This window comes from Oryza brachyantha, chromosome 6 (genome assembly GCF_000231095.2).
Source record: "Oryza brachyantha chromosome 6, ObraRS2, whole genome shotgun sequence".
NCBI classification, from domain to species: domain Eukaryota; kingdom Viridiplantae; phylum Streptophyta; class Magnoliopsida; order Poales; family Poaceae; genus Oryza; species Oryza brachyantha.
The window spans coordinates 13,026,018-13,040,851 of record NC_023168.2 but is presented as its reverse complement, the minus strand read 5'-3'; the positions used below and the strand labels follow the sequence as shown (position 1 = coordinate 13,040,851).

General features: G+C 42.8%; 1 protein-coding gene across 1 annotated transcript; it reads left to right on the top strand.

Annotated features, from left to right (window-relative positions):
* Window positions 1-9,577: 9,577 nt before the first annotated feature.
* On the top strand, window positions 9,578-10,059 carry LOC102717907 (prolamin PPROL 17D-like). Its single transcript, XM_006656936.2, has one exon. The coding sequence runs from the start codon at window positions 9,578-9,580 to the stop codon at window positions 10,055-10,057; it is 480 nt and encodes a 159-aa protein (XP_006656999.1). The 3' UTR covers window positions 10,058-10,059.
* Window positions 10,060-14,834: the final 4,775 nt, after the last annotated feature.

The window sequence follows — 14,834 nt, the reverse complement described above, 5'->3', positions numbered from 1 at the left end:
GTGTCTTTGGTTGCAAATGTTTCATTCTTAGCAAAAGGCCTAGATCATCTAAGTTTGCATCCAAAGTAGATGAAGGTTTTCTATTAGGATATGAGGCAAAGGCACGTGCCTATCGGGTCTTCAACAAAACCACCGGTATTGTTGAAGTCTCAAGGGATGTGACGTTTGATGAAACTAATGGCTCTCATGTAGAGCAAGTTGAAGTAAATGATGCAGGAATTGGAATTTCATGGGAGGATATAGACAACAAGACTGTTGGTGATGTAAGACCCCAGGAGGTTGAGGGGGAGCAAGAGCAAGAACGAGATGTTCAACAAGAATCCTCAACTGAAGATGATCCCGTACTAGTTGATGATGATGGTGGCAATAAAAACCTTGGGGATGAGATTGATGTCGTGGGCGCATGTGAGCAAGAATCGGCTCCGGCCCCCACGGTGCACTATCCTCGAATTCATCAAACAGTACAAAGGGATCACCCGGTGGACAACATCATTGGTGATATGAGGAAAGGGGTAACGACTTGATCCCAAATTGTAAGTTTTTATGAAAATTACTCGTTTGTCTCATCTTTGGAACCAGTGAAAGTGGAAGACGCGCTTGGAGACCCGGATTGGGTAATGGCCATGCAAGAAGGGCTCAACAACTTCAAAAGAAATGAAGTGTGGTCTCTAGTGGAAAGGCCCAAGCAAAATGTCATCGGGACCAAGTGGGTTTTCCGGAACAAGCAAGATGAGCATGGGGTCTTCACAAGAAACAAAGCACGGTTAGTAGCCCAAGGTTTCACTCAACTCGAAGGACTTGACTTCGGTGAAACCTTTGCGCCGGTTGCCCACCTTGAGTCCATTCGCATTCTATTAGCTTATGCCGCTAATCATGATTTTAAGTTATATCAAATGGACGTCAAGAGCGCCTTTCTCAATGGACCAATCTCTGAATTGGTATATGTGGAGCAACCACCGGGCTTCGAAGATCCAAAGCACCCCTACCACGTCTACAAGCTACACAAGACTCTATATGGGCTCAAGCAAGCACCAAGGGCATGGTATGAGTGTCTTCGTGATTTCCTAACCAAGAACGGTTTCGAAATCGGGAAGGCTGACACTACTTTCTTCACCAAGAAATTTAAGAATGACTTGTTTGTATTCCAAATTTATGTCGACGACATAATATTTGGCTCAACTAATGTTTCATTTAGTGAAGAGTTTAGTAGGATCATGACCAAAAGGTTTGAGATGTCCATGATGGGAGAATTGGAGTTCTTCCTTGGCTTGCAAGTAAGGCAACTCAAGGATGGCACGTTCATTTCGTAAACAAAGTATCTGAAAGATGTCCTCAAAAAGTTTGACATGGACGGCGCCAAACCCATCAAGACGCCAATGCCTATAAATGGACACCTCGACCTTGATGTAAAGGTAAGGAGATAGATATCAAGGTATATCGCTCAATCATCGGCTCCCTCTTTTATCTTTGTGCATCTAGGCCCGACATAATGCTTAGTGTATGCATGTGTGCTCGCTTTCAAGCTGCTCCAAAAGAATGTCATTTAGTGGCCGTTAAGAGAATCTTGAGGTATTTGGTTCACACTCCAAACCTAGGGCTTCGGTATCCGAAAGGATGCAATTTTGAGCTAGTGGGCTACTCCGACTCGGATTATGTCGGGTGTAAGGTTGATAGAAAAAGTATCACAGGGACTTGTCAATTCCTTGGGTGGTCTCTAGTCTTATGGTCATCCAAGAAACAAAATTCCATAGCCTTATCCACCGCCGAAGCCGAATACCTAGCCGTCGGTGCGTGTTGTGCCCAACTCCTATGGATGAAACAAACTCTCCAAGATTTTGGATACACCATGACTAGGATCGCCCTCCTTTGTGACAATGAGAGTGCTATCAAAATAGCCAACAACCCAGTCCAACACTCAAGAACCAAACATATCGATATACGACACCATTTCTTGAGGGACCATGAAACCAAAGGAGACATTTCCATAACTCATGTGAGAACTGAACACCAATTAGCCGACATCTTCACTAAGCCCTTAGATCAGAAAAGGTTTTGTGAGTTGAGAAATGAACTAAATATCTTGGATTCTCGCAACATTGCATGAAAAACGGCTTGACTTTTCAAATAGTTAAGTCAATTTCATACACATGTTAGAACAACATGAGTCTTCGTATTTCTAGAGGTCAATTCTTAAATAGAATTGGTCTTAAATACCAGGAGTAAGGCTCAAACATTCCCAAACAAAATTTTAAAATTCTTGTTTTTCAAACTTGGTTGCGAAAATTGTTGAGTGCTTTGCAAAAACTTGATTTCTAGATTGCGAAAATGGTTGTTGACTTGAGAATCATAGTTTTGTACTGATTGCTTGATCTGATTCTCGAGTTCAATAGCAAATATTTTCTTAGAGTCAGTTTCGCTTCAGCCTCTTTTACTTCCACCCGAGTCCAGTTTGGACCGGACAGTCCGCCCCCAGCCGGACTATCCGGCCAGCCCTCTCGGCCTGCTTCACCACGTCCTATCCGGACGGTCTGGCCAGCAACTCCCTTAACTGCCCCCAGGCCGAGCAGAGAGAGGAAATCTCCCTCATTTCGTCTCTCCCTCAAACCCTAACTCCCTCTCACCCCATAGAGGCGATTTTGGGTTTGCACCGTCGAAAAGGCTTCAGATTCCACGTTTTTCACTGCATTGGTGGTGAGAAACTCGCCCCCGAACGCGGATTCGTTGTTCCCCAACTCCATGTATTGGTTTCAATCTTTTTCTAGAGTTTCCACCTTGTTTTAGCCCGATCTCTAAATCTGTTAAGTTCTAGTGTCTTTCGACCATATAAAACCACTTAGTTAGATGTTTAGTTTACCGATCTACTGGCGAAAATCACATGCACACCCATCTGTTCTTACCGGGACAGTCCGTTGTTCTAAGCCGGACGGTCCGGCCGACCCTCTCGGTCGGGCAGAGAACTTGGACCGGACGGTCCGGCCCCCTGGCCGGACGGTCCGGGTCAGCTTCTTTGGCCCGACAGTGAGCTCCGACCAGACTCTCCTATGTATGACCAGACTGTCCGACCCATAGCCAGTCAGTATCGTTCTTTGGCTCGACCTTCCACCATAACTTCAATTCTTTCATGATTTTTGATTCGTGAACTTTATATCCTCAGTCATGGATTCAGAGAAGAGACGGAAGGCTCGTCAGGAGCTCTCTACAGAGACCGACAGTGAGGAATCCCCTCCGGTTGAGTTGCCACAAGGGAAAATGACTAAGGGGAAGAAAGTGGCAACCAAAGGGGGAGGCAAGCGAGCTGCTATCCGTAAGCGCTCCATGGGGATTGTGATTGAGTCTCCTCCGTATCCCCACACTCGCAGTCAGACATGTCGAGAGACCGCTTCACCTGTCTCCCCCTCATCCCCTCCTGCCAAGAGCAAGAAAGCCAAGAAAGCTAAAAAGTCCAAGAAATCCAAGAAGGAGAAGGGAAAGGAACTAGTTGGTGGTAGCTCCTCTCGACCCCCCCCCCAATCGTGAGTCGAGTGGCAGCCCTCTTGAGCTAAGAAAAAGAAGGGTTGTGGTGTGATGCAACCAATTCGAGACCCCTAGGAAGAGTGTGGACTACATGAGGTGCATGGGGAAGACCAGAATTGATCGGTTGAAGGCTCCCGAACAACAGTATCTCTGTGAAGCCGATTATAGGTTCAAGACCCAAGTTCAAGTGGACTGGTATAATTCGGTATTTCCTGGCAGGACCAATTCCTTGACTGAGATGAAGTGGATAGACTAGGACTATCTGCAGGCCTCTAGCAATCCAGTGGCGAGGCAAGTGATCAAGATGTGCGTCGACAAGGATGTCGGTGGCATCATGTGTTTGGAAAAGGATTGGAATGAGGAGCTAATTGGGCAGTTCTTTGCGACTGTATTTTTTGAGGAGACAGAGGATGGGACTGAACAGCAGATACGGTGGCTGACTAAAGGGGAAGAGTATACTGTGACCATGTCACAATTTGCCACCATCTTGGGACTCGATGCACTCGATCTGAACAAGCCCAGCATACACGCAGAGTCCCCAATGTCTTCGGAGGTGGTTCGTACTTTGTACGCGGATCGGATGCCGGTTGGGGCACTTGGCTCGACCAAGGGGCTCCTTCCACATTACGATTTGCTCCTTAAGTTGTTGAAGACCACTATCTCGCTCAAGAGCGGTGATAAGACAGCCCTTACCTCCCGTCACCACACCTTGCTGTTGCGTATGCGAGAAAATGCGCCTCCTTTTACCATCATGAAGTATATTTGGTATGAGTTGCAGCAGATCATCTTGGATACTTCTCATGGATTGGCTTATGCTTCTTTTCTGCATCTGATGATTGAGACTGTTATCGGACTGAGGTTTGTGGCTGACTGTGATCATCAGAGTTATAAGTCCATTCTCCCCAAAGTCAGCAAAGCGAAAGGAAAGTCCAGTGCCTCAGCTCGCTCCTCCACCTCGCAGATTCCCGAGCGTCCATCTTCAGGATCGCTTTCTCCTTTCAAGAAAGCGCTCTCTGCCATCTTTGGGATCTGCAAGAACACAGCAGTGAAAGTAAAATCCAACGAAAGAAAGATCAATTAGCTTCTGCGTGAGTCTGGACATGAGATCCCCTCTGAGTCCGAGGATGAGGTCTATGAAGATCCTTTTGCTGCCTATGAGGCCACTCGCACCATAGTCGGAGACGCTAGCGCATCCTCCTCTTGCCCTGCTCCCATTGACAGTGATGTCGACACCGAGTAGGAGTAAACTGAGGAGGGCAACGAGGAGTCCGAGGTGCCTGCAGCGGAGTCATCAGATGAGGCAGAGTCTGATGAGAAAGAGGCAGAAGCAAATGAGGAGGTAGAAGCTCGGGCAAAGGGGGAGCCAGTGCAGTAGCCAGAGCAGGAGGCCCTAGAGCCTCAAGTTTCAGGTGGCCACTCTACTCAGTAAGATTTCGTGTTTGGTGCGCCTCAGGTAGAAGAACCAGCACAGCCCGAGGTTGCTGCAAAGGCAGAGGTCACTGAGAGTGACGGCGTCCAGACAAAGGACTCTGGTGCCACTGAGATTATCATGTCAGATGATGATTGACCATCTTATTCCCCTGCTTGCTCCCTTTTCTGGTGTATTGATGCCAAAGGGGGAGAAGTTGCAGAATTGAGAGGGGTCAAATTGTTTCTGAGTCTGTATCGGCCGAACCGTCCGCCCTGAAGCCGGATAGTCCGGCCCCTCTATCCTGTTTCTGGAACTTTTGTGTCACTGGAATGTTCTGCTTGTAGGATATATTGTACTTTTAATCCCCTGCCTGTGATGTGTGATGATTGCATGAACTTTGTTGCTTTATGTTGTTTTTGGTTAAAGTTCATGCATATTTGTGTATTGATGTTGGCATACATCTAGGGGGAGTTAGATTTATTGTATCTCTGCATATATTTTGTTTTATTGTCATGCGTTGACTAGTATTATCATCAATCATCAAAAAGGGGTAGATTGAAAGTGCATCTAGCCCCTAAACGAGTTTTGGATGATTAATGACAATGCTAGCCAAGCATGTGTGCACTAATGAGCTGTGATTGCAGAGAAGTTTAAAGGATCAATTAGATTGAAGGATTACTTGATAAAACTTAGAGCATGTGTGACCCGAAGCGACGGCTCTACGAAGACGAAGGTGCTCGAAGGCGTATTTTATTTTTCTTTTTGAGTCGTAGGAACTCCGTACTATTAAGAGGGATCACCAGAAGCTAAGCATGCATCCAAGAGTGATCAGAGTTGAGTCAAAGTCGAGGAGAGTCTCGGTACTGTTTTTCCAAGCAGCGGGGACCGGACGGTCCGGCCCCCTGGCCGGACAGTCCGGTGGAAGGACGGTCCAGACCTTCGTCCGGCCCCTGCTCGGAGTGGTTGAGTTAAGTGTCGGCGGATGGTCCGGCCCCCTAACCGGACAGTCCGGTTAGGTTTCTTTTCTAATGGCTAAGTGACGTCTGCCAGCCTATAAAAGGGGCTCTTGAGATCTAGTCATTGGAGAGGCTTTCTGTTCGAGTTTTCTGGTTGCTAGGGCAAGTTTAGCACCTCTCAAGCCTCCCCACTAACCCAATACACCTCCTAGAGAGATTAATCGTTGGATCATATCTTAGAGAGAGTGTTAAGGTTAGTGAGTGATAGAATGTTCATTCTCGGGCGTTGATGGATGCATGTGAAGTCAAGGTGGCCTATTACTCTTGGAGATTGATCTCCTAGACGGATAGGCGTCGCCTGCGAGCCTCCGATTCATGTGGATCGCTCGGGAGCAAGTTATGAAGGTTGGTGCCTAACCTCCGCAAGGGAATAGGTAAGATTGATAGTGGATTCTTGTGCTTTCTCATAGAAGGCTGCAGGGTAGAGCGAACTGCAATCTAGGGCTGAGCAAGCCGCCTTGATCTTGACCTTGGTGGTCGATCGAAGGGGTTGCTAGTCCCTAGTTATGAATTTGGAGACCTGTGTTGGCCTTGTGGGAGGAAGCCAAGAGAGGGAAAGGATCGAGAGAGATCCCGCTCGTAGGAGCGCCTCAACGGAGAGTAGGATCGAAAGATCCGAACTTTGGGATATATCTCTCGTGTCTTTATTCTTATGATTTCCTGTTCTGTTTGTTCCTGCGATCTTTCTGCTGTTTTATTCTACACACAATCACATCACGTTCCCAGGAACATCACCGAAAAGGTAGACTATCAAGTGTGCATTTTTCACTGACCGGACGGTCCGGTGTTCTAACCAGGACGGTCCGGCCAGAGCTCTCGGTCCAACCTGAGAGTGCCAACCGGACGGTCCGGCCATAGGCCCGGACGGTCCGGCCCCTATACTGACCGCTGCGATTTGAAAGAATTTTCAGGACACCTATTCACCCCCCCTCTAGGCTGTCTCTCTGGGACTTCAAGTCCGACCCATGGTGACGCCCGTTGGGAGGATGTCAGGGGTGATGGCCACTAGGAAATGTGCACAGTTGTCTTCATTAGTGCCAATGGTGAAGAAGTTGAAGCGGACAGGCACCTCAAAGTCGTCGGATTAGTCATAGGTGAATTGGGTGACAAACTCCCGATCAAGGCCATAATAAAAGGTCGAACCATCGGCCCAAGTCAGCTACATCAAGCTTGTTTCTTGGGATCATCGACATTACCTTGCCATATGACATGCAGCATCGGCCAACCACTTCATCAGCTTCGGCGTAGTTGGCTAAGAAGACAAACTGGCCAAAGGGGGAGGCTTGATGGCCTTGGTGGTGTACGTGCCAAGCTAGAACCGGATAAACCACCAAGGACCCTCAGATGACCAATAGGCTAGTCAATCGATAGCTTGTTGGTAACTTGATGCATAAGAGCATATTGGCACCAAGGAGATACTTGTCCAAGGGGATGCGCTTGTGATCATTCAGCATTTCCACAAAGGTTGGTAGTTAGCCCTAAGGTTGATCCACAAAATACAAACATTTCCAACCATGTCAGAGATATGGGCCCAAGGGATATCCCCTGTGTGCGCGTGGTGCACAGTAACCGTGGGACCACGGACTGAAATCCCCAAAAAGGGAAGTCAGGCCCCAGGAAGCCACGTGCCCCCAAGGGGTCGAGCCCGGAAGGTTGCCGAGCGACTAAACACCGGAGGGGTTGGGCCTCCTCAACCCCCTCAGCCTAGGGGCTGCGCATTATGGGGCCCACCACAAAGTCAAGCGCGGCCATGGTGCCCAACCACCATATTTATGACGATGGGAGGACGCCTGGCGTGCCGCGTCACCCTAATGATGGGCATAGGCATGCGCCTAGATGCATTAAATGGGGCCGCAGACGCACGCCTCCATACGCGGCCTTCTCCAAGAAAAAGCGGAGGGAGACAAACCATCCCTGACCGTAGAGTGACATCTCTGTCACCACAGGGATAACCCATCTCCCTCGTGTCGTCAAAAAATTAAATGCGACGGATGACCACATGAGAGGAGTGGTGGCTCCCCGTTCGGATACTTGAGTTGAGCGGGGGGCGCCGCCCACTCCTTACCTACTGACTGACGGGACCCAACAGTGGTGGTATGGCGGCTTATTAACCCACGACAAAATCCGCAGTAGTCCCAAGAAGGATAATCTCCTGCATACTGCCGGTGGGAAAAACGATGGCCGTTGTGGTGTCCCATTGTAGTATAAAAGGAGGCCCAGGCCAATGGAATGAAGAAAAATAGAAGACAAGTAGAACATTCTCATATAAGCTTGTAACGCATTTAATCTCATAGTGCACAAGTAACAGGAGTAGGGTATTACGTCTCACGGTGACCTGAACCTGTATAACTGCCTTGTGTCCACCAAGTGGCCCGACCCCCTTGGAACCTATCTCTCTCCTTTTGTGTTCTTCTTTTTGATGATGTTTTTAGGCTCTAGCTCATACCCCTGGGCTGAACTCACAAAGGGGGTCCCACAGACTCCTGCTCGAGGAGCTCACGCTCTGACAAACTAGTAGTTAAGGAAGGCACATGTTCTCGGTTGCTGTCAGGGTCATCCTTCTGATGCAATGTGATATATCTGGTCTAGCCGCAAATGCCTTTGGTTTCCAGCCAATGATGTGCCTTGAATTTGAGCAGTAAAGGGTTGAGGGTGGAAGTGATATCTAGATCAGTCAGCATGACCACATCAGCTAGTGTTGGTGTCATCGACCCATGAGCAAACATGAATGCATTCAATGCATCAGACCAAAAATACGATGCAGCAGCTAGCAGGGATTCATTTCTTCTCTGAATCGACTAAGGATAGGTTGATTGCGTGGTTGATGTCGAGGTCGTCCCAAATAGCATCTTTAGCGGCTAATACACGGCGATACCAGCCCCTCCATCCTAGGACTACACTAGGCCAGGATTTGAAACTATTGTGCCAATGATTGAGGTCCATAGATGAGTTGGATATGAGGGTTTCGGTATTGATAAATTTTGTAGGGTCTGCATCACACACCGGACCCAGGTAGTAATGGCTCATATGGTTTCCTATCGGGATCAGAAGCTGGTTCTTGAGATTCTAAAATAATGCAAAGGAAAGTAGATCTAAATAAGGTGCGGAAAACCTGAGAAATTTGATAAGGTATGTGAAGGCATGAAATGCAGGAACTAGTTTATGGCAAAACAGAAATAAAGGAGAAATGTGCTGGATCCTATGGTGGTAGACATGTAAAGTTAGTAATGTGTCATATTTGTTATCAACAATTGCTGAAATAGATTGCACTATGACATGTAAAGCGATTAATGACTAATGTTTATTGTCAACAATTGCTAACAATCAAATGAGACAAGAAGTAAAGTACATTTGACCATGGCATGTACAAGAACCTGCGTAGCTTAACTGAGCACAAAATCCCAAATGATCTTCCTAAAAGGCATAACAATACAAGCAAGCGGACTCATATTTGCACCCAAGCAACAAACCCAAATTCCACAAAACCAAAAGCAACCGATGCATTGTGCGTAGAGAACATGCAATCCCCACTATAAAAAGGAATGCACCATCATAGAACTCCTCATCCTTATTCAGAAGCCACAATATAACACTAAAAGGAAGAAGAGTTCCAGCACCGATCCCTAGCAAGCAAGCCATGAAGATCTTCATCGCCGTCCTTGCTCTCCTCGCGCTCGCGGCGGGCGGCGCCTCCGCGCAGCTCTTCGACGCCTGCAGCCAAGGCGGCTACAGGCAGTACTGCCAGCAGCCGTCGTTCATGCAGCCGATCATGAGCAGCAACCCGTGCAGGGAGTTCGTGAGGCAGCAGTGCAGTCCGATGACGCTGCCCTGGGAGCAGTCGCACCGGCTGCAGCTGAGCAGCTGCCAGCTGATGCGGCAGCAATGCTGCCAGCAGATGAGGGCCATGGCACAGCAGTATCGCTGCCGGGCTATCTGCACCATGGTGTATGCGATCGTCCAAGAGCTACAGTTTGGCAATGGCTTGTTTGGTGAGGCACCCCAGACTCAGGCTCAGGCTCAGGTGGCTCTGAACTTGCCTGCCATGTGTGGTGTCTACCCGACCTACTGTAGCACCCCTTGCAGTGTTGGTATTGGCAGTCACTGTGGCTCTTGCTGAAGTGTAGCGACATGCCTGCGGTTTAGTGGGCTAAACAAAGTGTCACACATCATCATGTGTGCCATTTAATGGAATTTTGGAATAATTTTCATATGAATAAAATAAAATAGCATGCACATCTGCATGTAGAAATATTAAATTGTTGAGACAGATGGTATTATGCATTCCCAATGGTTATGTACGGATTTTTACTGTGCACATAAATTTCATCGCGTTCTTTAGTACTCCCTCCGTTTTAGTATATACGGAGTTTTAGGTTTGTCTAAGTCAAAATTCTCTTGCTTTGATCAAACGCTATACAAAAACAATTAAAATCTACAGTGCCAAAAGTATATCTAGACATATTTTAAGGTGTGGCTTTAACGATACTAATTTGATGGTGTGGATGTTGGCGTATTTTTTTAACTTAGTAAAAGTTAGAGAAGTTTAACTTGCAACAAAATTAAAACACCTTGTGTGGAATACCTATACGAGGGTATCCATAGGCTACATATGTACATACGGTCATAGGGGTACCAAATAGAAAGGAAATGACATTTGTACCGGGTCGGTTAGGAGTTTGGTAATCTTTGGATTGCATGCCGGGAAACCTAAACTTGACCGTATTCGTAGGATAGATCTTAGTATTATCAGATTAGGAATTTATCATATCTGTAAACTCTACCCCACTATATAAGGGGGTACGGGACACCCCTCAGGAGGAACATGCAATCATATAGCATCAATACAATCTCAGTAGGACTACTAGGGTATTATCTCGCCAGCCGAGAGCCTAAACATAGGTAAACCTCTGCCTTCGTTCTAACCATCGACACCCTATAGTAACATTGCCGATCCAGATCGTCAACACCTTGCATTTTGATGAAATGGAGATATCGTTTTCCTAATAATAAGAAAAAGAAGAAAATATATTTAATTTATTATCTCGCCTTGCATAAATTTAAAGATGATATATTCAAAGGAAAAGCAAAATAAGTAAATAAACATAATAGGAACACCCACGACCCCAAAACCTCATAACTAAAGATCGGAGGCTACTAGTGCTCCTTAACTAAAGATCGTGGAACTCAGCCAATTATATTAAGGTGATATAATTATTCTAAGGACATTTTTAGCCTCTGTTGAACACGGCAAAACACACCACCATAAGAAAAGCAAAATAACAGGAGTTGTTAAGGACCATCAATCCTAAGACTAAATCGCCACCCATGTCCCAGGGTAAAACACTATGTGGCCACCTTCTGCAAATGTAGATCCGTCGCAACCACCAAATCCCACGAACCAGGGTTCTGTAGAATAACCTATGTATAGAGCTAGTGGATGAACCTACAAGGAGAAAAATAACCGTTTTATTAAAAACACGACGTTCCTATATGACGAAAGCGACCAACAGATGGAGGCCGCTTCTAAAAAGATTCTCACCCCGTCTCAAAAGAAGTTTATTTTTTAGTTTAGGATATAATATTTGACTCTTCATCATTGAATAGTACTTATTGAAATATTTTTTATAATTAATATTTTTATTGTTATTAAATGATAAAACATGAATAATACTTTATGTTTGTCTATTTTTTAAATTCTTTTATAAATTTTCAAATAAAAAGGATGGTCAAATGACTAGACACGGAAACAAAAAAATAAAGTCTTTTTTGGGACGGAGGGATATGTGTTTTAATATTCTTAATTCTCTCCAAACAAGCCCAAATATATGAGCTACAATATAGGGTGGAGGAAGTCCTGATGCTATTTGAATAATAGATCTAATAGAATGGGCAATGCAACATTCATGGAAAACATCCCCATCTTTTGGCTTTGGGGTTACGCTATAATACAAAATTTGGATTTTTCAATCTTAAATTTAGATAAATTTAGAGTTGATTTTAAGTTTTTTTATTGAAGTTTTTCTAACTTTGTCTTTTAGATCAAACACATATATAAAAGTTTTATTCACAAATTATTTTCTATTTGTAAATAAGTTGTTTGACTTTTTTTTACGACCGTAAAGATGACCCTCCAGATGTCTAACCGTCACCTTTTTCCCGTTTCAATATTTCAGTTAGATACCACATTCTTATGGTGCATATAATGTGTAAGTCACACTCATATTCACTGTTTTGCTCGCCGACACAAAGAGTTTTCAATTCAGATTTTCCCTATAAAAGGATTTCTCGATAAAATTTCCAATGAATTTTTTCCAGAAGGAAAACCAAGATATTAACACCCCCATTGTTTGGTTTAAAGAAATGGATAATCCCTTTTATACCCCTAAAATTTTAGCTAATCTCGTCAATGTCTCTAGATTTTGCTTATTTCCTTGTATACTCTGAAAATTTAATTTTGATCCCTTCCGTGTCTCTCCGGTAAGTTTATCGTCTAGTTTCTATAAAATTAACCATTTTGCCCTTTAAATGAACATAGAAATTTATGAATCATATTATTAAAAATACAAAAATTTATCGCGTTAGATTATGAGTTTATTATGCGATACATTATTTACAACAAAATATATTTTTTAGGTAATACAATAAAAAACATCTATTTATTTTATTTTTTAAAATTCATGAAAATGTGGAGCATTCATACAAAGATGAACTACCGATGCTCACATTTTTTAGGAGTGCTCCCGATAAATCTATTGTCCTATTAAATTTCAAGTAAAAAAATAAATTTATTATATTATTATATTTAAAATTCATGTCAAAACTTTTCACATTAATTATTTAGTCTCATTAGTTACATGAAATACACTTAAACAAAATTTTTAATCATTTTGCCAACCTTATATTCAAACCTAAATCATCAAGGGCATGAAAGATATTTGTCATAAACTTAACTGTGTGAAATAATAAAAAATGTAACGATAGAGGCATGTAAGGGATCAAGTTAAAATTTCAGGGATATAGAAGGAATCGGATAAATTTCAGAGATATAGAAGGGATTGGGTGAGTTTTTAGAGGTGCACAGAGAATTTATCCCTCAACTAAATGACATATTTACAAATAAAAATAATTTATAAATAAAACTTACATATACACAGAGAGAGCGAGACTATTGTGTACCCCATATATGATAACTATTTTATACCTCCTTCCTACCAAAGCCTAAAAACTATTTTCCACCTCAACCAAAGGCCAGCCAAAGGATTTTCCTTATGGGTCAACCATCTTCTAGGCTTCCTCCATATCCACAAAAGATCACTCCTCGCTTTGTAAGGACTATGTAGTAGCAGTACGGTCATTATGCAGTAATAATATATCTTATATTTTAACAACGTCAAAATATAGCCATGAAAAATCTACTTTTAAAGCATTTTTTTCTAACAATAGGGTACACATATTTTTAAAAAATAATATATGAGGTGAGAGATAAAGTTGTTTAAAGTTTAAAATTTTGAGAATATCTATAGAAAATGTATAGGTATAAACTAATGTTATGGCAAAAAGTTATGTAGTAACATTGCAACTTCTATGTATTAACGCTTCTGTGTCCTCACAATCTATTGAAACATGGTTTCGTATGGATGTCACATCTATACTACCATGCAAATCGAATGCACACACTAAATTAAGGATTTAGTTGCTTACATATAATAACACATTATACTAATATTATAATAAATTGAAGTAATGTCATGATAGCAATGCAGCAACATAAGAATTGTGATCATGAGTATGACTCGTTGCTAATAGTCTATTTTTCTTACGTCATATGTTACACAAAACTTACAAGTTATTACAATTTTGCAGTAACATCGCAATAAAAATATAGTAACACATCTATGACAGTACTACTAGTGCATGTGAAGAACTATTGTATTCTCAATCTTTAGTGAGCAATATCTTATTATTTTTTAAAACCATTTTCACAATAATGCTTAAAAAGGTGATTTAGAAAACTAGATCCGTTATAACTATATTTTGATGTTTTTAATTTAAATTAGTCGTCATATTACTATATTTTAGCTTTGATGTTACTGCACTATTTCAGACAAACGGAAGTAGCAAAAGGTGGGCTCTTGGGAAAAGTGAATGGGCGAGTTTAACCGACGAAGGAGTTCTTTGATCGAACTTTGACCAGGATGAGAGAGGGGTTTGAGCCCTTAGAAGAGGATGAGAGATGGGTTTGGACCTTAGAGGGGAGTGGTATAGAATAGTTATTAAGTAGAGGGTATGCAATAGTTTATATATATATATATATATATATATATATATATATATATATATATATATATATAAAGTCTCTATTCTATTACCAGGTGTAGCTACTCCCTTCACGTCTAAGGTACAGAAACACCTCTATACATATTTCTTCTCTCTTCCAACAGAAAGTACAAACTCTATATATATAGTTGTATCATTCACATGAGATTTAATAGTGTCTATACTATCTGTAGGTGGGAGCAGAAACAGTTATAAAAATGTTTTCATTATGGACATGCAGGGAGTAGCTACACCTGGTAGTAGGATCTAATATTCATATTATATATATATATATATATATATAGTCTAGCTACGGTGAGTTGCAACTCACGGGCTCCTCCGTGAGTCGGGGGTCCAAAAACATATCAAATCACCTCTAAATTTTAATTTATATGGCTCAGTAAATTCTTCGTATCAAAATCTGGTAGCACGCAAAAAATGTTTATTTTTGGAGTTTTTTAAGTATTTTTTTGAGATTTTTAAAAGTGATACATAACACATTGATTATTTTATTAATACAGTACAGTAACTTTTAAAAATCTCAAAGATACTTAAAAAACTCCAAAAATAAAAAAATT